Source organism: Mobula birostris, chromosome 21 (genome assembly GCF_030028105.1).
Source record: "Mobula birostris isolate sMobBir1 chromosome 21, sMobBir1.hap1, whole genome shotgun sequence".
Classification (NCBI taxonomy): domain Eukaryota; kingdom Metazoa; phylum Chordata; class Chondrichthyes; order Myliobatiformes; family Myliobatidae; genus Mobula; species Mobula birostris.
The window spans coordinates 9,352,278-9,377,958 of NC_092390.1; the positions used below are offsets into that span (position 1 = coordinate 9,352,278).

Here is a 25,681-nt window from a genome sequence, read left to right on the forward strand (position 1 = left end):
CCAAAGGAAATGGGAAGAAGGCAGGAGAATGGGGTTGAGAGGGATAATAAATCAGCCATGATGGAATGGTGGAGCAGACTCGATGGGCTGAGTGGCCTAATTCTGCTCCTATATCTTTTGGTCTTGTATCTTATTTTGGTTGTTAAACAAAGATCACAGGAAGAAGGGGCAGGAGTAGAGTCAGTCATCACAGTCTTGGCTATTTCACTGTTGCCCTGATATCACCCTGAGCTCCCTTATTATCCATAATTCTCATCAGTCTCTGTTTCTAATGAATTTAATGACCAAGCCGCCGCCGCCCCTCACTGATGACATTTTTTCTCACCTTTGTTACAATACACTTGACCAATTCTCATGCTATGTCTCTCTACCATCACACCCCCGGCACTGCATTCCAAACACCCACCACTCACTGTGTAAAAAAAAATAAACCCGGTACTCATCGTAAGGTAAGTTCTCGTGTCCTAGCCCTTGCCGCAGTGGGAAGAAGTCTCTGTCTGTCCACTCGATCTGTGCCACTTCTCACCTTGTACACCTCTGTCAAGTCACCTCTCATCCTCCTTTGCTCCAAAGAGAAAAGCCCTAGCTCACTCAACCTTTCCTCCAAAGACGTACTCTCTAGTTCAGGCAGCATCCTGCACCATCTCTAACACAGAAACCCTGTCTTTATTGGTGATTCAGGGCAGTAATCATTTTTTACCTGACTTTGTTTAACATCTCCAAATGCATGCCAGGCTTTCTCAGTAGAGTATTATTCATCAATACTGAACATAAAATGAACAAGTCGTCATTCTCCGTTAACACTGCGAAAGAGACCCGAAGCTTACAGTTTCTTATGTGGGTGTTGATCAGGGCTGATTTCGGAACCAGCCCATTGAGAGTCCTGGTCCCACTGCAGACTGAACAAAAACTAGCCTGACATTCCGATGTTCGGATTCAGATTGAAATGTATTTATCACGTGTATCAAACGTACAGTGGAATGAGTTGTTTGCGTTAACAACAAAGGAGGGCACGGGGGCAGCATTCGAGTGTGGCCATGTGTTCTGGTGCCAACATAACATTCCCACCATGTTTATCAGAACAACACGGCAGAGTGCAGAGCACAGCAAACCCAAGCCTTCAAACCCAGGATAGGCCTCCGAGCCGCCTGTACTTGGTCTCAGTCTCTCAGACACCGGGCCTCCAACTTCCAGTCTCTGGCCTGGAATTGCAGTCTCTACCTTCGGGCCCCTACCGATGAATTCTTCATCTTTGTTCTTTGACCTTTCCAGCTTTCTACCTCTGGACTTCACCCTCCAGCTTTGCCCTCCAGACTTTCAGCTGAAACCTCATCAAGTCCAACCTGCACCCTCAGCGGGGATGACGACTCCCACAACATTACTTTGGAAAAGACTCAGACTTCCCTCTGGTGCCTTATCATTTACCCATCACCGCTTTTCGAACGTTCAGTTTACGAAACCTCACTGTTACGAAAGACCTACATTAGTACCCTGTTTTCGCTTTCAGAAGGTGTTTTCACTGTTACGGGAAAAAAAATCAGCGTGCACCCCGAGCAACCACTCTCCCCGGATTCGGAACAGCATTCTCGCTGGCCTTGCTGAAACACGTTTCTGTGATCAGCTGTTTGCAAGATGAGTTCTATGGTATCGGAAAAGGGTGTTCACTTAGCGTAAAAGTAGACATAATTAAGCGTTTCGATCGTGGTGAACGAAGCAAGGACAAAGTGAGTTTGGCTTGTGGAAGTTGACGAAGCTGATGTTGAAGAGGTTTTGGCATCCCATGACCAAGATATGATAGATGAAGAGCTGATGCAATTGGAAGAAAAAAGGATAACAATTGAAACCGAATGCAATAGCGAACTGAACGTGAAGCAACTGTGTGAGATTTTTGCTGCAATGATAAAGTACGACTTTAATTTTGAAAGGGTATGTAGGTTTAGGGGATATTTGCAAGATGGTTTGAGTCCTTACAAAGAACTGTGTGATAGAAAAATGCGCGAGGCTCCGCAGTCAAGCAAGCCTTCCACATCAGCCACAGCAGACGATGAACCTCGACCTTCGACATCGAGATGGGCAGTCATAGGAGAAGATGAGCTGCCTGCTCTAATGGAAACAGATGACGATGAGATGACACCTCAGTGTCCCACCACCCCAACGCCCAGGCCACCGACAGATAACGATTCGCGGAGAAAGCAGCGGTAGCCGGGAGGCACACAACCCATCTTTAAGAAAAAAAGCACAAATACACATGCTAATTAATTAGGTGCCACCTGCCACGTAATTGTCGGCCCAGATCAGAGATGACGCAATCGGAAATCAGCATTGATCTGGGCTGACAATCACGTGCCGGGCGGCACCTAATTAATTAGCATGTTTGTTTCGGCTTTTTTCTTAAAGATGTGCTGTGTGCCTCCCGGCTACCGCTGCACCCCTGCGTGCTTTGTGGATCGGTATCAGTCGGCGAAATAACACATTGGGGTGTTTTGGATAATGGTGAATATATAATATTCATCAATCTCCGAACATTAGAAAAAGAGTAACGGCCTCTAATAAAGCCTGTTTGATCCATAGAGATAATTTTAGATAAAATGTTTTCCAAACGGTTAGCCATTATCTTGGAAAGAATTTTAGCATCCACATTTAATAACGAAATAGGTCTACAAGATGAGCATTCAGTAGGATCTTTATCTTTCTTAAGGATTAAAGAAACAGAAGCTTCATAAAAAGAACAGGGTAAATTACCTTTCTCAAAAGATTCATGAAATATTTCCAAAAGGTGTGGAGAAAGTAATTTTTCAAATTTTTTGTAATATCCTACCGAATAACCATCGAGTCCAGGAGCTTTACCTGATTGCATTGACCATATAGCTTTCTGAATTTCATGCTCAACAATTGGAGCATTAAGGGTCTGTTGATCTTCAGCAGTAATTTGAAGAAATTTAATCTTATATAAAAAAGCTTTCATCTTAGAGGGATCTGCTGGAAACTGAGATTTATAAAGATCGGAATAAAAATCCTGAAAGATATTATTAATATCTTCATAATTACTTACTATATCTCCATTATCTTTACAAATTTTTAAAATTTGTCTTTTAGCTTTAGCAACCCTTAATTGGGAAGCTAATAGCCTATTATTTTTATCCCCAAAAATATAAAACTGACTTTTTAATTTAAGCAAATATCCTTCAATAGGATAAGTTAATAGTAAATTATATTGTGATTGTAGTTCCACTCTTCTTTTAAACAATTCAACGTTTGGAAAGATTGCATTGAAATTATGTAATTCTTTTAATTTATTTAGCAATTTTATCAAGTTCTATTCTTGTCTGTTTCTTCAACTTAGCTAAATAAGAAGTAATCTGACCACGTAAATAAGCTTTTAACGTATCCCAAATTACTAACTTTGAGACATTTCCTGTATTATTAAAGAGAAAAAACTCTTATCTGAGTTTCAATAAACTCAACAAAATCTGAACTTTGTAACAAATGTTCTGGAAAACACCAAGGTGGTCTTGTAGAAACAACATCCTTCAAATCAGATATTAAATTTAAAGGAGCATGATCAGAAATAACAATTGCATCATATTCACATTTCTGAACGTTAAGTAAAAGTCGAGGGTCGGCTATAAAATAGTCGATTCTGGAATACTTATTAGGAACGTTTGGGGAAAAAAAGGAATATTCTCTATCAGTAGGATGCATATGTCTCCAGACTTCAATTAAACCATAATCAATTAAAAAGGAATTAATAAGTGATGCAGAACGATTAGGGAGTTGATGTCTAGATGATTTATTTAACAAGGGATTTAAGCAAATATTAAAATCTCCACCTATTAATAACATATTCATTTAAATCAGGTAATAGAGCAAAAATATCTTTAAAAAATGAAGAATTATCAGTATTTGGTCCAAACAACAGGAATTCTGCAGATGCTGGAAATTCAAGCAACACACATCAAAGTTGTTGGTGAACGCAGCAGGCCAGGCAGCATCTGTAGGAAGAGGTGCAGTTAACGTTTCAGGCCGAGACCCTTCGTCAGGACTAACTGAAGGAAGAGTGAGTACGGGATTTGAAAGTTGGAGGGGGAGGGGGAGATCCAAAATGATAGGAGAAGACAGGAGGGGGAGGGATGGAGCCAAGAGCTGGACAGGTGATAGGCAAAAGTGATACGAGAGGATCATGGGACAGGCGGTCCGGGAAGAAAGACGAGGGGGGGGGACCCAGAGGATGGGCAAGAGGTATATTCAGAGGAACAGAGGGAGAAAAAGGAGAGTGAGAGAAAGAATGTGTGCATAAAAATAAGTAACAGATGGGGTACGAGGGGGAGGTGGGGCCTTAGCGGAAGTTAGAGAAGTCGATGTTCATGCCATCAGGTTGGAGGCTACCCAGACGGAATATAAGGTGTTGTTCCTCCAACCTGAGTGTGGCTTCATCTTTACAGTAGAGGAGGCAGTGGATAGACATGTCAGAATGGGAATAGGATGTGGAATTAAAATGTGTGGCCACTGGGAGATCCTGCTTTCTCTGGCGGACAGAGCGTAGATGTTCAGCAAAGCGGTCTCCCAGTCTGCGTCGGGTCTCGCCAATATATAAGAGGCCACATCGGGAGCACCGGACGCAGTATATCACCCCAGTCGACTCACAGGTGAAGTGTTGCCTCACCTGGAAGGACTGTTTGGGGCCCTGAATGGTGGTAAGGGAGGAAGTGTGAGGGCATGTGTAGCACTTGTTCCGCTTACACGGATAAGTGCCAGGAGGGAGATCAGTGGGGAGGGATGGGGGGGACGAATGGACAAGGAAGTTGCGTAGGGAGCGATCCCTGCAGAAAGCGGGGGTGGGGGAGGGAAAGATGTGCTTAGTGGTGGGATCCCCTTGGAGGTGGCGGAAGTTATGGAGAATAATAGGTTGGACCCGCAGGCTGGTGGGGTGGTAGGTGAGGACCAGGGGAACCCTATTCCTAGTGGGGTGGCGGGAGGATGAAGTGAGAGCAGATGTACATGAAATGGGGGAGATGCGTTTAAGAGCAGAGTTGATAGTGGAGGAAGGGAAGCCCCTTTCTTTAAAAAAGGAGGACATCTCCCTCGTCCTAGAATGAAAAGCCTCATCCTGAGAGCAGATGTGGTGGAGACGGAGGAATTGCGAGAAGGGGATGGCGTTTTTGCAAGAGACAGGGTGAGAAGAGGAATAGTCCAGATAGCTGTGAGAGTCAGTAGGCTTATAGTAGACATCAGTGGATAAGCTGTCTCCAGAGACAGAGACAGAAAGATCTAGAAAGGGGAGGGAGGCGTCGGAAATGGACCAGGTAAACTTGAGGGCGGGGTGAAAGTTGGAGGCAAAGTTAATAAAGTCAACGAGTTCTGCATGCGTGCAGGAAGCAGCGCCAATGCAATCGTTGATGTAGCGAAGGAAAAGTGGGGGACAGATACCAGAATAGGCATAGATTGTTCCACAAACCCAACAAAAAGGTATTTGGTCCATATATATTAACCAAAACCATTTTCTTATTGTAAATTGTTCCTTTAACAATCAAAAATCTACCATTAATATCAGATATAATATCCTCCTGATTAAAGGGAATATTGGAATCAATAAAAATGGAAACACCCCTAATCTTACTTTGAGAGTTTGCATGAATCTGAGGGTCCTTCCAAAATTTAAAAAATCGATTGTTATCATATAATTTGACATGTGTCTCTTATACAAAGATTATATCAGGTTGGAATTGATTAATAATTTTAAATGTTTTCTTACGCTTAATAGGATGATTCCAACCACGGACATTCCAACTTAAAACATTTAACTGTTTAACTAACATCATGAAACTTTATACCTAAAGAAAACAGTTAAACACATGTCAGGATAAGGAAATTTTGAATGGCAGTGTTAAACAACAGTGATAATAATTTGTGTACGCTCCGGAATTCCATAATGGGAATAAAAAATAGAAATTAAAAAAAAGGGAAAAACCCTACCCAACCTACAAAGCCCAGAAATAAGTGGATATTAATCGATGCAAGCCCCAAGAAATGCATAGAAGCAATTCTGAACTCCACTTGCCTAAGTAAAAGGTACAAATAAAAAAAAGTAATCTGTTTCCCTCTCCCAGGTATACAACTCATTACAGCCGACATACAACCCATTACAAATAAATTAGAGAAAACAGTTAACAGAAACGGCCTTCAATTTAGAAAGTAACCATAACATTAGATAAGAAAAAGAGCACTTCCAAAAATAGTAGTTAAAATTTCTTATCAAAGCCATACAAAGCAAAAAGAAACAATTAATTCATATATGTAGCAAACAGAAAGAAATTCTAAATGGTTTAAAATTTCTACAATCTTCCAATAAATCCCATGAAATATCTTCTGAAGTTAAAACTGTCCAAACCAGTCTATTTCAAAGATAAAAGTACTTTTTAATACCAAGACTTACTGTACTTCTCAGTTCTTCTGATCTCATCATTCCTTGTATCACAAAACGATCGAATAACTGAAGTCTTTTAAACTTCAGGCTTCGGACTCATCCAGGAGAGAATTAATAAAACGCAGTGCGTCGGCTGGATCCTCAAAGATACGAACCCCAGAGTCTTTAGCGAGAAGCCTTAATTTAGCTGGCTAAAGAAGGAAGGGATACATCTGTTTTTGAAAGGCCATTCGCATTATGGTCACGAATCTAGAACGTTGCTGAACAACTTCACGTGGAAAATCTTGAAAGAAATGAATCTCAGAGCCTTGAAATTTAAACAGTCTTTGTTTTCTTGCCGTTTAATAATACGGTCTTTATCTCGAATACGGAGGAAACACACGATAACATGTCTGTTTTTACCTTGTCTCGGAGTTCCAACCCTGTGGGGTATTTCAATGTCGGGCAATTGTGAAAATGCCTCAGGAAATAGAGATTGAAACATTTTAGCGAAATAGTCCAGTATGTCGGCAGATTGTGATTTCTCTTTCAATCCAACAATTCGAATATTATAACGACGAGAACAAGATTCCAAATCAACAATCTGACATTGTGCTTTTTCCAAACGAGAAGAAATATCAGCCGCATTACGAGTTACTTCTTTAAGATCCAAGCTCAAAGAATCAATTTTTCCCTCCAAAGGAAGAAGACTTTCTTTTAGTTGAGTTAATTCAGTGACAATAGAGCTCATTTGAGTCTCTGATCTGTTAACCCAGGCTGGCTCTTCAGAAGCTTCGTCAGTTCTTTTAGATTTATCACTACCAGTATTGGGAATTTTTTTAGCGCTTCTCAAGGTAGCCATAGTTATAATGATCACTTTGAAAGATCCGACTGAATAAAGTTAAAATGTCAAAGTTTAAGTCGGGAAAGGGAGAAATTAAAGGCAGACAGAAAGACACTGTGTTTTACATGTCCACAGGTAGAAGGCGGAGTGCTGCTTACTTATTATTTCTTTTTGTATTTGCGCAGTTTGTTGTCTTTTGCACATTGCATGACCACCTAAGTTGGTGTGGTCTTTCATAGTTTTTTTTATTGGTATTGTTCTGTTATGGATTTATTGAGTTTTTCTGCAAGAAAATGTTGTATGTGGTGACATATATGTAATTTGGGTAATAAATTTACTTAGAACTTTTGATCTTGCAATCTAACTCTTCCCTCCTACATAGCCCTCCAGTTTTCTTCCATCCATTTGCCTATCTAAAAGCATCCCCCCTATACTTTCCTCTAATTATCTTAAAGCTCTGCTCCTCATATTAGCCATTTCTGCCCCGGGGTAAAAAAAAGTTCTGGCTGTCCACTCAATTTATGCCCCTTAATGTATAATGTTTTGATAAATAACTTGGGTTGGAAACTTTTCGCTATGAGGAACGTTCTTGTTTACCTGTTGATTTTTGTCCTGCAGATACAACTGGCAAGGAAGTTTATTGACTATCACACGGAGAAGTTTGGCTTCAGTAAACCCAATGTGGATTTCCTTCAAGGATACATTGAAAACCTTGGTGATGTTGGATTGAAAGATAATACCTTTGATATTATTATGTACGTTTAAAAAGTAACTTCATTTCTTCTGGTATTTTGTAGTTTAACTTTCCTGGCTTTTACCTTTGAGCTGCCTAGGGTCAGAGTAATCCTGTGGGTTATAGAAATTTTTTTTAATCATGTGAGCTTCCCCCTTTTTGAACAGCTGAGTTGTTTTCCCCAGAATGAACACTTGGAAAATGTGGCAAACTGGCCAGTTCTTTTCTCTGAGTGTAGGAGTATGAGAGGAGAACAGAGGTCAATGTTCATTATCAGAGTGCTTATTTGTCACAGTAACTTGTAACCCTGTAACTTGTTTGAGCTTTAAAAATCAAAAGTATGTTGCTTAAAAGAAAATTACATGCTGCAGATTGCACAGAGAGTAATTACTATTTAGAAGTTTTGTAAGCAGCCTGCAGCATGTCACTGTATTTCACTGTGACATTTTGGACAAGAAGGATCTGGGAATATGGATCCATAATTCTTTAAAAGAGGTGTCACAGGTTGTGAAGAAAGCTTTTGGGATATTGGCCTTCATAAATCAAAGTATTGAGTACAGGAGTGGGGATGTTATGTTGAAATTGTATAAGATGTTGGTGAGGTCTAATTTGGAGAATATTGTGCAGTTCTGGTCACCTACCTTCAGGAAACAAGGTTGAAAAGGTACAGAGAAGATTTACAAGGATGCTGCTAGGAATTGAAGACCCGGGTTATAGGGAAAGGTTGAATAGGTATGGGCTTTTTTCCTGGAGTGTAGGAGAATAAAGGAGATTTGATAGAGGTACACTCACTTATGAGAAGCATGGATAGGGTAAATGCTTTTTCCACAGAGATTGTGTGAGACTAGAACTGGGGATCATAGGTTAAGTGTGAAAGGTGAGATATTTAAGGGAAACCTGAGGGGAGCATCTTCATTCAGAGGGTGGTGAGAGTGTTAAATGAGCTGCCAGTAGAAGTGTTGGTTCTCAGTTTGATTTTTAACATTTAAGAGAAGTTTAGTGAAGTACATAAATGGGAGGGGTATGAAGAGCTATGGCTCAGGTGCGGGTCGATGGAACTAGACAGAGTAACAGTTCGGCATGGACTAGATGAGTCGGAAGGCCTGTTTCTGTGCTGTAGTGCGACAGTACGTGGCTTTGGGAGACAGTATCAGATGATTGCAAGATTTATACCTCTGTGTAGTGTTGTGCCCCTCCCAATGCATCCACTGCCATTCCTTGGATTCTGACACATCCCACTGGTGTTGTTTAACTCTGAACAGGCGATAGATGAGATAAGTAATGGCAGGAATTTGCTGAGTAAGCGCATTCGGGATAGAAAAACGACAGATGTCCATTATATCCACAATTCTGTTCTGTTCATTTCTCTGTAAAATAGGATTGACAAAATTATTTCTTCGTAAACTGCAGTTTTTGCAGTGTTTAATTTTCAGTGGTAGATTAATGATGGATTTATATTTGTCTGTTTGATTTAGACAATAAGACCATAAGATGAAGGAACAGAATTAGGCTATTTGCCCATTGTGAATGGCAGAGCAAACAAGTATGGCTAATTTATTATCCCTCTCCATGCCTTCTCCTCGTAGCCTTTGATACCCTTACTAATCAAGATCCTATCAACCTTACCTTAAATATACTGAATTACTTGGCCTGAGCGGCTGTCTTTGGCAGTGAATTCCACAGATTTAAAGATGATTTAAAAAAAAATAGCTTTATTTGTCACAGGTAGATTGAAATATTGAAAAATACGGTGAAATGCGTCATTTACATCAATGACCAGCACAGTCGGGGGGTGTGTTGGGGGCAGCCCACAGTGTTGCCGTGCTTCCGGAGCCAACACAGCCCACAACGTGGGAGGAAACTGGAACACCAAGAAGAAACCCGTGCCATCATGGGGAGAATGTACAAACTCCTTACACAGTAGTGGGATTGAACTCCAATCACTGACACTAAAATCTTACCCTGGTTGCTATGCTGTGTTATTGTACAAATGTTATTATAGACTTTGCAGATATTTTTGGGGTTTAGGAGGGTAATGTTATTAAAACTTTTGACTGTGAGGCAAATGAGATTTATAATCAATGCATTCCTGTGGATTTCCACTGATTGTTTCAATGCAATAAAACAAATTGAAGGATTTAATGCCTTATGTTAAGCTCGTGGATGCATTTGCAGCTATGTCCGTGGTTCTACTGTGTTGTTTTAAACACTCTGACTGGAATAGTCCCTGCACTCTTAGTCTCGATTGATTTGGGCTCCGTGAGTGCCGTAGACCACTGATACTGCTGGTAATATTATAAAATTTTATAATTTTTCTTTTCAGATCAAATTGCGTGATTAACTTATCGCCAGATAAAGCAGCTGTGCTGGAAGAGGCCTATCGAGTGTTAAAGGTACCTGTTTAGTATTGGTCATGCTGTTTTTTTATTGTCAGGAGTATCAAGCGACTGTGAAAAGTTTTTATTTCAAGTTTATTGTCATCTGACTGTACATATATCCAACCGAAGGAAACAATGTTCCACTGGACGACAGTGCACCCACACACAGCACCTAAAACAAAATGTTACCATAAATATATTAATAAAATACAATTCTGAACTGCATGTAGTGCACAGCACAGGTAAATAGTAAACAGTTCCTTAAGGTTGTTATAGCTGGGGATGGTAATGGGGACAAGTTCCCATTACCTTTTAAGTTCTCCCAATGCCATGCGAATCTGACAACCAAGTCCAGCTCCTGGCCTTCACGTGTGGCTTAGCTACTAAGCCCGGCAGAACTGTTTCTACTGACAGAAGAAGGGCCAAAGGCAGGTTACTGGCACCTTAAAACCAGTTGCTTGGGGCAGATGGGTCTTGTCAGCCGTGGTTGGCAGTTGATCTAGGCGAAGGAAAACTCTGATCTCAAACCTCTGCTGCTTTGCGACTATACCAAAGGAATAAGTGTAGATTGAGGAAGGGTTTGGGAGTAAACCCTGAGGAAATATCCGGTACTTAAGTCCCTATATTGAGTTTAATGCTGACTGGCAACTCCTGAGACACTGCTGGTGCCAAACTGTATCGGTTTCTGCTGTTCTTTTGGATTCATCAGCTGCCTGGAGACAGGGAGCCTGCTATGTGGCTTGCTGTCCATATCGTGCTACCCTGGCTTACGTATCACGTAGACAACTCGCACATAACATCTGCGGTCCACCCTGACTGGCAAGGTATTCATTACTTGCGTGCCATCCGTGTGCTGCTGCCATCTTTGCTGAGGCTACGCCTGGGGAGCACAGCAAAACAATCCCGTTTATCCCTCCAGCTACTCGCTCACGGAGTCAGACAGCCTCCAGCCTCCGTTAGGCTCACGGACTCGCAGGCAGCAGGAATGTCAGGCTCCTGTAGTGGATGGATGAGGTAGTTGGGATGCAGCAAATCTTGGTATAGGGATGGAATGAGAGGCAGATCGTCTCTGCCATGACCGACATCCAGGGGATGGTGTGTTCATGAGTGTGTAAGGGTTGACTCATTTCCCAGAAAGATCTGGAGAATGACAAGACAGTTTTTAGTTATTGACTTTATGATAATTCTGCAACACAGACTCATTCAATTCCTAAAGAGCTGAATGCATCCGACATATTGGACCTTCTACAGTTACAGGAATTGATTTTCTCATTGTCAGGATGGTGGTGAGATGTACTTCAGTGATATCTATGCTGACGGTGAACTTCCAGAATCTGTGAGAAAGCACAAGGTTTTGTGGGGTAAGAGGAAAATATTCATAAGTAACACAAGCACAATGCCAGTACCATTTATTGTTTCTGAGAAATATTAAGTGGTTAGATTGGCTTAATTTGTGACATACATTGAAACGTACGGCGAGATCTGTTGTTTGCATCAAATCAAACCAATGTATATGAGACCATAAGACAAAGGAGCAGAAGTCAGCCATTCGGCCCATCGAGTCTGCTCCGCCATTTTATCATGAGGTGATCCATTCTCCCATTATAAGACCATATGTGGTGGGGGGAGCCTGCTGCTTTCACCACCTTTCCGGCACAAACATACCATGCCCACAACTTACTAATCCTAACCCATACGTCTATGTGGAAGGAAACAGGGGCACCCGGAGGAAACCCATGTGGTCACAGGGAGAATGTACAAACTCCTTACAGGCAGTAGCAGGATTGAACCCCAATTGCTGGTGCTTGAAAGTGTTCCGCTAAACGCTATGCTGCTGTGCCGTACCCTGTTGCTCCTGATGCGTAATGTGCTACGTGCGGCACGTGAGCTTCCGAGCTCAATGTTTCTCTCTGTGCCTGTACGAGGGGGAGCGTTGGCCTGCTGCTGTTAGGTGCAGGGAGGTCTGAAAGAATGTAATGTAATTTGTTGAATGATTTTCCTTCAGGTGAGTGTCTGGGTGGAGCTCTCTGGTGGAAAGAGTTTCTCAAAATTGTGGAGAAGATGGGGTTCAGTGCCCCACGACTGGTCAGTGCCGCCAAGGTCCCCGTGGTTAATGAAGAACTCCAGGAGTTAATTGGTAAGTAACCAAAGAGACCTCAACATCTGTTTGTGTCTGCACATTATTCACTTTGATATGGAAAATTGCTTAATGATTGTGGCCGAACTGGTCGCATCATGTGCTGGTACGAAAACACTAATGCCCAGGAACAGAAAAAGATACAGATAGTGGTGGATACAGCCCAGTTCATCATAGGCAAAGTCCTCTCCTCCATAGAGTACATTAACATGGAGTGATGTCCCAAGAAAGCAGCATCCATCATTAAAGACCCCCTCATCCCAGCCAGGCCCTCTCCCTGCTACTACCATTGGGCAGGAGGTACAGGAGCCTTAGATCCTACATCACTGAAGCAGAGAGGAAATTGGACCCAACCCATAGGCAATAATGGAGAGAGTAATCAAGGAGAAGGTGTCAAGAAGGATCTTGAGGGGATTTGGAGGGAAGTTTGGAGTGTGGGAGCCAGGTGGGTAAAAGCATTGGCAGCAAAGTTGTTCACAAGGCTGAAGTATGAGGTAAAAAATATTGAGCAGAGGGCGTGAAGTTTTGGGATTAGGGATGGGATTAGGCAAGGGCTGATCAGAGATTAGTTTAATGGTAAATCCGAAACCAACGTTTGAGCATTGGGGTTTATAAGGTGATAAAGTCAGGCTGTGGGTGTCCAGAGGGATGAAGTGATGGAGATTTGATTACTTTGGCAGACAGGAGGGACAGTAGTTCTCCAAGGCTGAGAAGAGGAGTAAGGGACAGTTTTAAAACCATGATGTATTTAGATAAATTGAGGAAAGGTTGCGGAAGAGTTCAGGGTAATCAGTTAGTGCAATGGTTAATGCATTTTGCATTCTTGTGGCATCAATCAAAGAGAAGCTTCTCCAAATTCTTAAGATTTTTAATTTTTTTTGTGATTTGGGCGTTGCTGGTAAACGCCACAGTTCAAAAAGTGGTGGTGAGTGTCGCCTTGAATCCTGGCAGTCTCTCCGGTGAAGGTGCATATGTAGGGCTGTCATGGAGGGAATTCCAGGAAAAAGGAGCAGTTGATCATTTTCCTGATTTTTCAGCATTCCCGATCCCAGTTTCTGTTGTATCCCGACCCAGAGCATTCTCAATCCTGGCTCCAGCCGTTCAGAGACTATTGAGTATTGACATTAAAGTGGAGTTTATCGTCATCTGCACTAATCTGTGTGTGCACAGGGGCAATGAAAAACTCACTAGCGGCAGTATCACAGGCACGGAGCATCAGATACCCAACATCCATAAGGGAAACGCACTATGTGCAATTTTTACAAGAAAGAACAGGATAAGAACAAAACAAAGACCATTCTAGGGTAAAGTGATCAAAGTGGTTGTAGTGTTGCTAAACTTGCAATGATTAGGTGTGTGCAGGTTGGTTCAAGAAACAAATAGTTGAGGGGAAGTAGTTTTCCTTGAACCTGGTGATGTGGGAGTTCAGACCTCTGTACCACCTGCCCAAATGTAGCTGTGAGAAGATGGCATGGCCCGGATAGTGAGGATTTTTGATGTTATCTCCTTGAAGCATCGTCTCATGTACATGCTTCCGATGGTGGGGAGGGTTGTGCCCATGATCTGTTGGGTCGAGTCCACTACACTCTGTGGCTCCTTACATTCCTGCATATTTGAATCGCGATACCAGACCATGATACAACCAGTCAGGATGCGTTCAACAGTACACCTGTCAATAGAACAGTTCAGCACAGAAGCAGGCCCTTCAGGGCACATTATTGACGAGGTTTTGGGAGTACAGGTTATGGGGGGAAAAAGTCAGGAGATTGGGATTAATTAATAACAGAGAGCTAGTACAGGTACCTGTGGGCTGAATGGTTTTTTGTGCTTTATCATTCAATGATGTTATGTCAGTGTTGTGACACCTTGACTCTGTATCTGCGGTGAAACATCAACATCAGTTTCTGCATCCCACTAACACACAGACCCTTGCGTCCTGACGAAGGGTCTCGGCCCGAAACATCGACTGTACCTCTTCCTAGAGATGCTGCCTGGCCTGTTGCGTTCACCAGCAACTTTTATGTGTGGGACTTTACGTAAACACGTTTAAGCACCAGACTGTGCTTTGCACGTTAACATTGCGGTGATTGATACAGTATGATAAAGCACAAAGAGCCTTTCAGCCTACAGCTGCCTGTACCAGCTCCCTACTACAGTATTTAGTGGAACCCATTTTAACTTTTCAAACTTTCCGCAGGTGGCTACAAGTTTGTTTCTGTCACATGTCGACTGTTCAAGATCCCAGCCGGCACTGCAAGAGAGAAAAGCTGTGTAATTTACAATGGCTCCATCACGGGCTGCAGAGAGAAACTGGAGTTTGACGTCAATTACACGTTTAAAGTAAGATACAAGTTTTAAGCTCTAGCTTTTCAAGGAATTCATGACCTAGAAATAAGTTTTTTTTGACTTGGATAAGGAGGGTTCAAAGTCACAAAACCTTCAGGTGCAAGTGGAAATATATGGAATATGTATCAGCAAAGTATCCCATCTTATCTCTGTTTTAGTGCAAAGTGGTCATAATGTTGCAAAATTTTAGTGATTAGATAAATATTGATCCCAGAGGAAATTGCAATGTCACAGTAGCATGACAAGTGCACAGATACACAGATAGAAGAGAGACAAGTAGAAAGACTAAAAATAAGTTATCTCAAGTAGTCTAACGGGAGGGGTTCATCGCTTCCCCGGCTACAGGCTGGTTCACTATAGAGCCTAATGGCCGAGGGTAAGGATGACCCCTTTGGAGCAGCGCAGTTGTCTTAGTCTTATTACAAGAATATTCCTGTGTTCAGGCACGATGGCATGCAGAGGGTGAGAAACATTGTCCAGAGTTGCCAGGATTTTCCGTAGGGTCCATTGTTCTACCACAGCCTCCAGTGTGTCCAGTTTGACTCCTACAATAGAGCTAGCCTTTCTCATTAGTTCATTGAGCCTGTTGGCATCGCCCATGTTGATGCCAGTGCCCAGCACACCACCGCATAGAAGATTGTACTGGTGACAACAGACTGGTAGAACATGTGAAGGAGAAGCCTGCATACTCCAAAGGGCCTCTGTCTCATCAGGGAGTAGAGGCGACTGGCCCTTGTATACAGCCTTTGTGATGGTGCTCCACTCAAGTCTGTCAGCCGGGTGCACCCCCAGGGCCTTGTAGATCCTCACCCCATTCACGTCCTCACCATCAATAGAAACAGGGAACAGTGCAGGCTTACTCTTCCTAAAGTCCATCACCATCTCCTTTGTTTTACTGATGTTGAGCTGCAGATGATTCAGGTCGCAGCATTTGACAAAGTCCTCCACCAGGGTTCTGCTGGTTGGTTTGAGAACCCAGTGCTTGATGGGAAGTAGTTGTTCACGAACCTGGTGGTGTAGGACTTCCTGCCTGACGGTAGCTGTGAGATGATGTCATGACTCAGTTATGGGGACCTTTGATGGATCTTGCCTTGAAGAAGCACCTCCTGTAGACACTGCCAATGGCGGGGAGGGATGTACCCGTGATGTATTGGGCAGAGTCCGCTACTATCTGCAGCTTCATTATTCCTGCGCATTTGAATCACTGTACCAGACCAAGATGCAAACCAATCAGAATGATTTCAGAGTATCACAGAAACAGGCCCTTCGGCCCACAATATTGGTTCCCGTTCCACCTTTCATCAGCTCTTTCTATTCCCTTTTCTCTCATATACTTGTCCAATTTCCGGAAGCGTCTTGCGGTAAGTAATGCAGATGGATGTCTTTTCCAATCGGCAAGCATTGAATCAGGGTCCGCTCATTCTTTTGACCAGGAAGGACAGACTGTGATTGTGGACGAGGAAACCGCAGCGATTCTCAACAGCTCCCGATTTGTGAATGATTTCACTATTCAGTCACTTGCCAAAGTGTCTCCCAGCTCTGCAGAATGCCCACCCACTGAGTCACAGGTAAGAATGTCCAACATTTAAAACAAGGTCGCTTGGTTTTCCATGTTAATTATACTTTATACTTTATTGTCGCCAAACAATTGGTACTAGAACGTACAATCATCACAGCGATATTTGATTCTGCGCTTCCCACTCCCTGGATTACAAATATTAAATATTAAAAATTAGTAAATATAAAAATTTAAATTATAAATCACAAATAGAAAATAGAAAAATGGAAAGTAAGGTAGTGCAAAAAACCCAAGAGGCAGGTCCGGATATTTGGAGGGTACGGCCCAGATCCGGGTCAGGATCCATTCTGCAGTTTTTTTTTTTTTTTTTTTTTAATTTCAAAATATACTTTATTCAAAAATAAATATATACAATAAACCATTCAATAACTTTTCATCCTTTACATACGTTTCCATTATACTCAGTAAAATACCCGTGTTTATAGCCACCCACGTGGCACTCCAGTAGTTCAGCTTAGCATCTCATTGTTGAGGGGTATACTCCTCGCCCACCGACCCCTCCCACTCCCACGGGTGGAGAAACCTATACTGTGGTCCTTCCCCACCGGGCCCTTGCGGTGGCTGCACCAAGTTTCAGTGCGTCCCTCAGCACGTACTCCTGCAGCCGAGAGTGTGCCAGTCGGCAGCATTCTCCCACGGACATCTCCATGTGCTGGTAGATCATCAAGTTTCGGGCTGACCAAATAGCGTCTTTCACCGAGTTGATGATCTGCCAGCAGCACCGGATGTTGGTCTCCGTGTGCGTCCCCGGGAACAGCCCGTAGATCAGAGAGTCCTCTGTCACGCAGCTGCTGGGGATGAAACGTGACACTAGCCCGTCCATCCTCCTCCACACCCTCTTTGCGAACTGGCAGTGTGCAAAGAGGTGGGTCACAGACTCCTCCTCACTGCAGTCCTCCCGTGGGCAGTGGGGTGCGGAGACGACGTTCCGGGCGTACAGGAGGGCTCCGACTGGGAGGGCCCCTCTCACCGCCAGCCAGGCGAGGTCTTGGTGCCTGTTGGTGAGATCTGGCGATGAGGCATTTTGCCAGATGAACTGGACAGTCTGCTCAGGGAACCACCCCACTGTGTCCATCACGTCCTTCTCCTGCAGTGCCTGCAGGACACTTCGTGCCGACCACTGCCTGATGGCCTTGTGGTCAAAGGCGTTCTCCTGGAAGAACTTTGCAACGTAGGACAGGTATGCCGGCAACGACCAGCTGACTGGGGCGTTGCGCGGGAGTGGGGCCAGACCCATCCTTCGCAGCCAGGGCGACAAGTAGAACCTGGGCACATAGTGGTACTTGGTGCCCACATACCTGGGCTCTACACACAACCTGATGCAGCCACATACGAAGCTGGCCATCAGGGTGAGGGCGACATTGGGGACGTTCTTGCCCCCGTTGTCCAGGGACTTGTGCATGGCGGTCCGTCTCACCCGCTCCATCTTGGATCCCCAGACGAATCTGAAGACAGCCCGGGTGATTTCCGAGCTGTAGGAGCGGGGGACGGGCCAGACCTGCGCCAAGTACAGCAGCCCTGAGAGCACCTCACACCTGATGACCAGGTTCTTGCCCGTTATCGACAGGGAGCGCCCTCCCCACAGTCCCAGTTTCTGTTTCACCTTGGCAGTCCGCTCCTGCCAGTTCTTGTTGCACGCCTCAGCCCCTCCGAACCAGATCCCCAACACCTTCACGTGGTCAGACCTGATGGTGAAGGGGACGCTGGATCGGTCGGGCCAGTTGCCAAAGAGCATGACTTCGCTCTTCGTGCGGTTGACCCTGGCCCCCGACGCTAGCTCGAACTGTTCGCAGGTGCCAATCAACCTGCGAACTGACCTCGGATCAGAGCAGAAGACGGTGACGTCGTCCATGTACAGGGAGGTTTTCACTTGGGTCCCTCCACTGCCTGGCAGCATCACCCCTCTTATGCCCTCATCCCTCCTGATGGCTTCCACAAAGGGTTCTATGCAGCAGACAAACAAGACAGGGGAGAGGGGGCAGCCCTGCCTGACTCCAGACCTGATGGGGAAGCTGTCTGTTTCCCACCCGTTGACCTGGACTGCACTACGGATGTCTGTGTAGAGCAGTCTGATCCAATTCCGGATTCCCTCCCCAAATCCCATTTTGGAGAGCACGTCCGCCATGTACGTGTGCGATATCCTGTCGAAGGCTTTCTCCTGGTCCAAGCTGACCAGGCAGGCGTCCACCCCCCTGTCCTGCACGTAGGCGATGGTGTCCCTCAGCAGCGCGAGGCTGTCTGAGATCTTCCTGCCCGGTACAGCACAGGTTTGGTCCGGGTGGATCACCTGTCCCAGAGCAGACTTGACCCTGTTGGCGATAGCCTTGGACAGGATCTTGTAGTCCACATTCAGGAGAGAGATGGGTCTCCAATTCCTAATGTCCTCCCTTTCCCCCTTCTGCTTGTAGATGAGGGTGATGATGCCCTTCCTCATGGACTCAGACATACTGCCGGCCAGAAGCATAGCGTTGTACACTTCCAGCAGGTCTGGGCCCATCCAGTTCCACAGAGCCGAGTACAACTCGGCCGGTAAGCCGTCGCTTCCGGGAGTCTTACCCGACCCGAAGGAACGGATGGAGCCTGTCAGCTCGTCCAGGGTCAGTGGCTGATCCAGACTCTCCCGCTTGCCGTTGTCTAAGACCTGCGTGATAGACGACAGGAAGTTGCGGGAGGCTGTGGATTCTGTGGCCTTTTCCTCGTACAGACCGGCATAGAAGGACTTGCAGATCCTCAGTATGTCGGTCTGCGAGGACGCGACTGAGCCGTCCTCTTCCTTAAGGTTGTGGATCACAGAGCTCCCCCTGTGCACCTTTTGGAAGAAGAAGCGTGAGCACGTCTCGTCCTGCTCCACGGTTTGGACCCTTGATCGGAAGATGATCTTGGAGGATTCAGCGGCGAGGTGCTGGGCTTGCCGGCCCTTCACCTCTCGCAGTTCCTCCCTGACATCCACCCCCTTCGACTGCAGAAGGAGAAGTTGCTGCAACTCTGTCTGGAGTTTACGCAGTTCCCTCTGCTCCTGCCTTGCCTTCTGAATACCCTTGCGGATGAAGAACCTCTTAATGTTCTCCTTGGTGGCTTCCCACCAGTGAACCGGGGAATCAAAGAAGGCTTTCAAGGTTCTCCAACCTGTGTACTCCCTCTCTAGTTCCTCGATGTTCTCTGGGGTCAGCAGCTTTACGTTCAGCTTCCACGTCCCCCTGCCTGCCTTCTGGTCCTCCCGTAAGTGACAGGTGGCTCTCAGAAGGCAGTGGTCAGAGAAGAACACCGGCGTGACGTCGGTGGACCTGACCCCATTCTGCAGTTTTATCACAATTGGAAAGAAGCTGTTCCCAAATCTGGCCATACGAGTCTTGGTTCAGCATGGGCCCATCTAGCCCATGTCGAACCATTAAAGTAGTCAAGAGAAATCTGAGCAAGTAATAGGGCCATGCTGGTCACCTCTACCCAGATAGTGTGTTGTTTATGGTGCATCAATAAAAAACGATTGTTCCCCTCCAGAGTCAGTCACCACCTTGACCTGAAAATATGCAGATTTTCCTTAACTTTGCTGCCTCCAAATTCCTGATGTAACAATGCACTGAGACAGAACTGAGAACTTTAAATGGGAGGTATTATTTCAGCACAGAAAGGCATCATGTGACACTGTGCAAAGTTGCATTTTGGATGACATCAGGCTTGTGCTGGACTGAATGAGAATCCAATTCAAGAGTGTGTCATAGAAAACTGCAGCACAGAAACAGGCCTTTTGGCCCATCTAGCCCATGCCAAACCATTTAAACTGCCTAGACCCATCGTTCTGTATCCGGACTATAACCCTCCCATTCATGTAACTATCCAAACTTCTCTTAACTGCTGAAATCGAAATTGTTTCCACCACTGGCAGCTCATCTCACACTCTCATCGCCCTCTGAGTGAAGAAGTTTCTTCTCATGTTCTTCTTAAACGTTTCACCTCTCACCCTTAACCCGTGACCTCTAGTTCTAGTCTCACCCAACCATAGTGGAAAAACCCTGCTTGCATTTACTCTACCTATACCCCTCATTATTTTGTATACCTGTATCAAATACCCCCTCAGTCTTCTACATTCTAGAGAATGAAATCCTAACCTATTCAATGTTTCCTGAAACTTTATTACTCAGGTTCTTCAGTCTGGCAACATCCTTTAAAATTTTCTCTATACTCTTTCAGTCTTATTTACATCTTTCCTATAGCAGGTGTAGGTGTCTAAAGCTGCACACAGTACTCCAAATTAAGCCTTATCAATGCCTTGCACAACTTGGACATAACATCCTATTTCCTGTACTCAGTACTTTGATCTATGAAGGTCAATAGTGAAGGTTGGAGACACTGTAGAAGTACTTTCATCATGTAGATTGTAGAGTTCAAGGAGATGGCTCTCCCCTGTGTTCTCAGACAACCAGGAATGGCCAGTGAATGTGGTCCTTGCCACATCATACGTTTAATCAAAAGGCTGGAGGCTAAGATTGGAAGGAAGGTCACCTACCAGATGGCTTTCTTAAACACAGAAAGCAAAACATCTTCAGTGTGTGTTAGATGAAATTCATAGAATTTTTTTCCTCTCAGTTGTAATTATTTGATTGTTCTGTTTATATTTCTGATGCAAAAAGAAACATCATCAAGTGAGAATTTCTGTTTTTCTTTTGGAGAAGTGGATTGGGCTGGAAAACAATTACTGAGATACTTTTACAGCAGAGGTTAGCTCATGGTGATCTGGCCCAGGCAGCCACTGACCAGGAAGATGAAGATAAACAATAGCTTTGTTTGTCACGTGTACATTGAAGCAAACAGTGAAATGAACCATTTGTATTAACAACCAACACAGTCCAAGGATGTGCTGGGGGCCATTTGCAAGTGTCACCGTGAGTCCCACGCCAACAGAGCACATCCACAAGTTACTAACCCTTACTGACCTGCATGTGGGGAGAAACTAAAGCACCTGGAGGAAACTCACGCAGTTATGGGGAGAACGTAAAAGCTGGTGGGAATTGCACCACTATTAATGGCGGCATAAAGTGTTACGCCTGCCGCTGTGGTGCCATGCCGTCCAATAATAAACGCAGCAATGGGTGAAAAACAACAGAATGGTACAAAGCCTGTAGTGCGATCCTAAGAAATGCTGAAGTAACCAAGAGCAGTGGAGTGAAGAGCCTGAGTATGTGGTAGCATCCCCAGGATGGTGACTGCGTCAGGAGTCTGATTGCAGTGGGGTGGTGGGTGGGGGGGAAAGGAGAAGAAAGATAAAGCTACAAGGAAGTGAATTTACCAACACAAAGTTGCATGTGATTTTGTTTAAAAAGGAGATGCATGCTAACGTAAGCTTACAAAGGACGGGACCTCTGGGGAATTTCTCACCATTTTATGAGCTAGTGAGGCAAGAAATGGAAAGTGAAATGAATGTCTGAGTATGTAGTCACCCTCACCAAAGTTTATTGGCACGGCTGCATTTTAACTCAGATCTCGTAGTTCACAGTGTGTCCCACACAAGGTGCAGACAGATACAGTTTACATCCAGGACTAAACATGATTATTCCAGAAAGTTGTGGCTAAATACAAATGAAAGAAAGTTTCCTTGAGGTTTTTAATCTTATTAACCACTAAACAAGCCAAGGTCTCTAAACTATCTCAGTCTGTCTCCTTATCTCATCTGCCCCTGGAAAGGCAGGGGAGGGTGAGTACCCAGTGCTTGTGGTCCACATCTGTACCCATGGCCAAGGCAGAAAGGCAGATGAGGTCCTGAAGAGAGCATTTAGGGAGTCTGAGGTTCTAAGTTTAAAGAAAAGAACATCTAGGGTTGTAATCACAGGATTACCCCATATGCCACAACCTAGTGAGGTCATCATCATAATTTTGAGCTGTGTCATACGGTGTGGGCGATTATGGTCTCTGACCACGATTGTCCTTGGCAAATTCTACAGAAATGGTTTACCATTAACCCTTTCTAGGCAGTATCTTTACAAGACGGGTGACACCAGTCAAACACAAGTTGCTCTAAAAAGCCACCTCTTAGATACTCTACAAAATTCCTCTCTTGGGAAATCAGCTTAGCGTTGGATCCCAATCTGCCTGCATATTTAAATCCCCCATGATTATCGGACACTGCCCTTTTTTCATGTCTTTTCTATCTCCCATTGTAATTTGTAGCCCACCTCCTGGCTACTGTTCGAAGGTCTGTATATAACTCCCATTAGGGTCTTTTTACCCCTTCAGTTCCTTAACTCTACCCACAAGGAACCTATATCTGCCAATCCTATGTCACCTGTTCCTAAGGATTAGATTTCATTTTTTTTTTTAACCAACTGTGCCACCCCACCCCCTTTGCCTACCTGCCTGTCCTTTCGCTACAATGTATATCCTTGGATGTTAAGCTCCAACTATGATCTTCTTCCAGCCAGGATTCAGAGGTGCCACACAGCATCATACCTGGCAATCTCTTAACTGCAAGATCATCTAACTTATTCCATATACTGCGTGCATTCAAATGTAACACCTTCAATCCTGTATTCATCGTCCTTTTTGATTTTAGCCTTATTACACTCTAACTCATCCCACCGACTGCAATTTCACCCAATCATCTGCCTTTCCTTCCTCACAATCTCGCTATACACAGCATCTATTTGGAATATTGGTATATACACAGCACTATACCAATTGTCTCATCCCCAGCTCCATCACTCCAGTCCCCACCCTCCTGCCACATTAGTTTAAACCCTCCCCAGAGCTCGAGCAAACCTGCCCAGAATTCTAATGGTCCCCATCAGGTTCAGGTGTAACCCAGTCTTTTTATTCAGGTCATAACTTCCCCAGAAGAGAGCCCAATGATCCAGAAATCTGAAGCCCTGTGTCCTGCACTAGTTCTTCAGCCACACATTCATCTGTTGAAGTTTTATAAGATGTTGGTGAGGTCCTAATTTAGAATATTGTGTCTAGTTTGGTCACCTACCTACAGGAAAGATGTCAATAAGATTGAAAGAATGCAGAGAACATTTACAAAGATGTTCAAAGTTCATTAAGTAACTATTTTCTCAGTAGATAAATGTCACCATATACAACCTTGAGATTAATTTTCTTGTGGGTATACTCTACAATAGAATAATAACCATAACAGAATCATTGAAAGACCACAGCAACTTGGGCATTCTATCATTGTGCAAAAGACAACAAACTGTCGAATACAAAAAGAAAGAAATAATAATAAATAAGCAATAAATATCAAGAACAGGAGATGAAGAATCATTGAAAGTGGATTTATAGGTTGTGTGAACTTGAGGACCTGAGTTATAGGGAAAGGTTGAATTGGTTTGGACTTTATTCCCTGGAGTGTAGAGGTACACAAAATTACGAGCAGTATAGAGAGGGTAAGTGCAAGCAGGCTTTCTCCACTGAGGTAGGGTGAGACTAGAATGAGAGGTCAAGGGTAAAGGATGAAAGGTGAAATGTCTGAACGTGAGGGGGAACAGCTTTAACTCAGAGGGGACTGAGAGTGTGGAATGAGCTGCCTGAGGAAGTGGTGGATGGGGGTTCAATTTCAACATTTAAGAGAAGTTTGGATAAGTACATTTGTAGGGGTGTATGGAGGGCTATGGTCCAGGTGCAGGTCAATTGGACTAGGCGGATTAATACTAGGCATGGACTAGATGGGCCGAAGCGTCTGTTTCTGCGCTGTAGTGTTCTGTGATTCTATCAGGCCTCCCACCCTCCCTATCTAGCCCCTTCCTGTCCTGCCTACTGCATTTTTTCACTTTAGCTTTTAAGTTTGTTCCATCTTTCCCATCTACTACATTGCCTTTTTGGATTCTACCCTACTGCCAGACTAGTTGAAACCCTTCCAAGCAGCACCAGCAAATCTCTCTGCCAAGATAATCGTTCTCCTCCAGTTTGGCTGCAACTCATCTCTCTTATACAGGACCCACATATCTCAGAAAAGAGTCCAGTAATCTATGTAGTTTAAACCCTCCCTCCTGCACCACCTCCCCTAGCCACACCTAACTGTACTATTTTTTAGTCTCTTACCTCACGAGGTAAGATATTGGTGGAGGGGTGAAGATACATCTCTACTAAAGGAGATGTAAGGTGCTCCTTCCCTCTGCTAGCCTGTAGATTGGATCGTGCTTGGACAAGGTGTAGCATCTGCTTAGCACCCCCTTCCTCGATCAGGGTCACGTAGGTGGTGGATGGTCGTATGAGCAGCTGGTGCATATCACAAGTCCTGGTAATATGACCACTGATCCCAGGCAGACAATTTCTGAAGATTATTGATAATGGCTGGGGTCACCCGACTTGTAAAGATACTGCCCAGAAGTAAGCAATAGCAAAACACTTGTGCAGAGAAAATTGCCAGGAATAACCATGGTAATGGGAAGACCATGTTCGCCTATGTCATATAAAATATAGTGATGATGATAATTGCTGCTGCAAAACAACAAATTTCACTATATACGTCAGCGATAATAAACCTAATTCGGATTTATTTAATTTTCCATATGTGTTTCTCTTTAAAGAATATCTATTTCTTTGGATTCATGTTGTTCTTAGGAAACTTTTATATACTTCTGTTAAATTTGGCTTTACAAACGCGTCCTATGCAGTGTCCGTAATATTGCGGCCTTCTCTTGTGGTTGTTCTGTTGCTGCTGAGACTGTACACCTGTGACAGTGGCAAACATGGGACTCATTTCAATTCCACTTCCCATACCGACTCCGACATGTCAGTCCGTGGCCCCACTACTGCCGCAATGAAGCCACACTCGGGTTGGAGGAGCAAAACTTTGTATTCCATCTGGGTAGCCTCCAACCTGATGGCATAAACATCGATTTCTCGAACTTCCTGTAATGCTCCCCGCCCCACCACTCCCCATTCCCATTTCCCTCTCTCACCTTCTCTCCTTACCTACCCATCACCTCCCTCTGGTCCTTCTCCTCCTTCCCTTTCTTTCATGATCCTCTACCCTCTCCGATCAATTCCCCTTTCTCCAGCCCTTTATCTCTTCCACCAATCAACTTCCCAGCTCTTTACTTCACTCCCTTCCCCTCTCCTGGTTTCATCTATCACCTACCCCCTTGTACTTCTTCCTCCCCTGCTCCACCTTATTCTGACTTCTCCCCTACCTTTCCAGTTGTGATGAAGGGTCTCGGCCTGAAACTTTACTGTACTCTTTTCCATAGATGCTGCCTGGCCTGCTGAGTTCCTCCAGCATTTTGTATGTGTTGCTTTGGATTTCCAGCGTCTGCAGATTTTTTTCGT

At 44.3% G+C, this 25,681-nt stretch overlaps 1 protein-coding gene and 1 long non-coding RNA gene across 5 annotated transcripts in view; one reads left to right on the forward strand and one right to left on the reverse strand.

Moving 5' to 3' along the window:
- LOC140185573 (arsenite methyltransferase-like) overlaps nucleotides 1-25,681 on the forward strand; it is a 65,282-nt gene that overhangs the window by 20,175 nt on the left and 19,426 nt on the right. For all 4 annotated transcript variants that reach the window (XM_072238925.1, XM_072238927.1, XM_072238926.1 and 1 more), the window contains 6 exons: nucleotides 7,866-8,002; nucleotides 10,304-10,373; nucleotides 11,638-11,719; nucleotides 12,364-12,495; nucleotides 14,693-14,835; nucleotides 16,275-16,409. In XM_072238925.1, the coding sequence (XP_072095026.1) occupies nucleotides 7,866-8,002; nucleotides 10,304-10,373; nucleotides 11,638-11,719; nucleotides 12,364-12,495; nucleotides 14,693-14,835; nucleotides 16,275-16,409 (699 nt within the window). The remainder of the gene's footprint in view (nucleotides 1-7,865; nucleotides 8,003-10,303; nucleotides 10,374-11,637; nucleotides 11,720-12,363; nucleotides 12,496-14,692; nucleotides 14,836-16,274; nucleotides 16,410-25,681) is intronic.
- The window catches only part of LOC140185574 (uncharacterized), a 34,681-nt gene continuing 19,129 nt past the window's right edge, over nucleotides 10,130-25,681 (reverse strand). Inside the window, exon 3 of the long non-coding RNA XR_011882657.1 lies at nucleotides 10,130-11,692. This is a non-coding gene — a long non-coding RNA (uncharacterized lncRNA). The remainder of the gene's footprint in view (nucleotides 11,693-25,681) is intronic.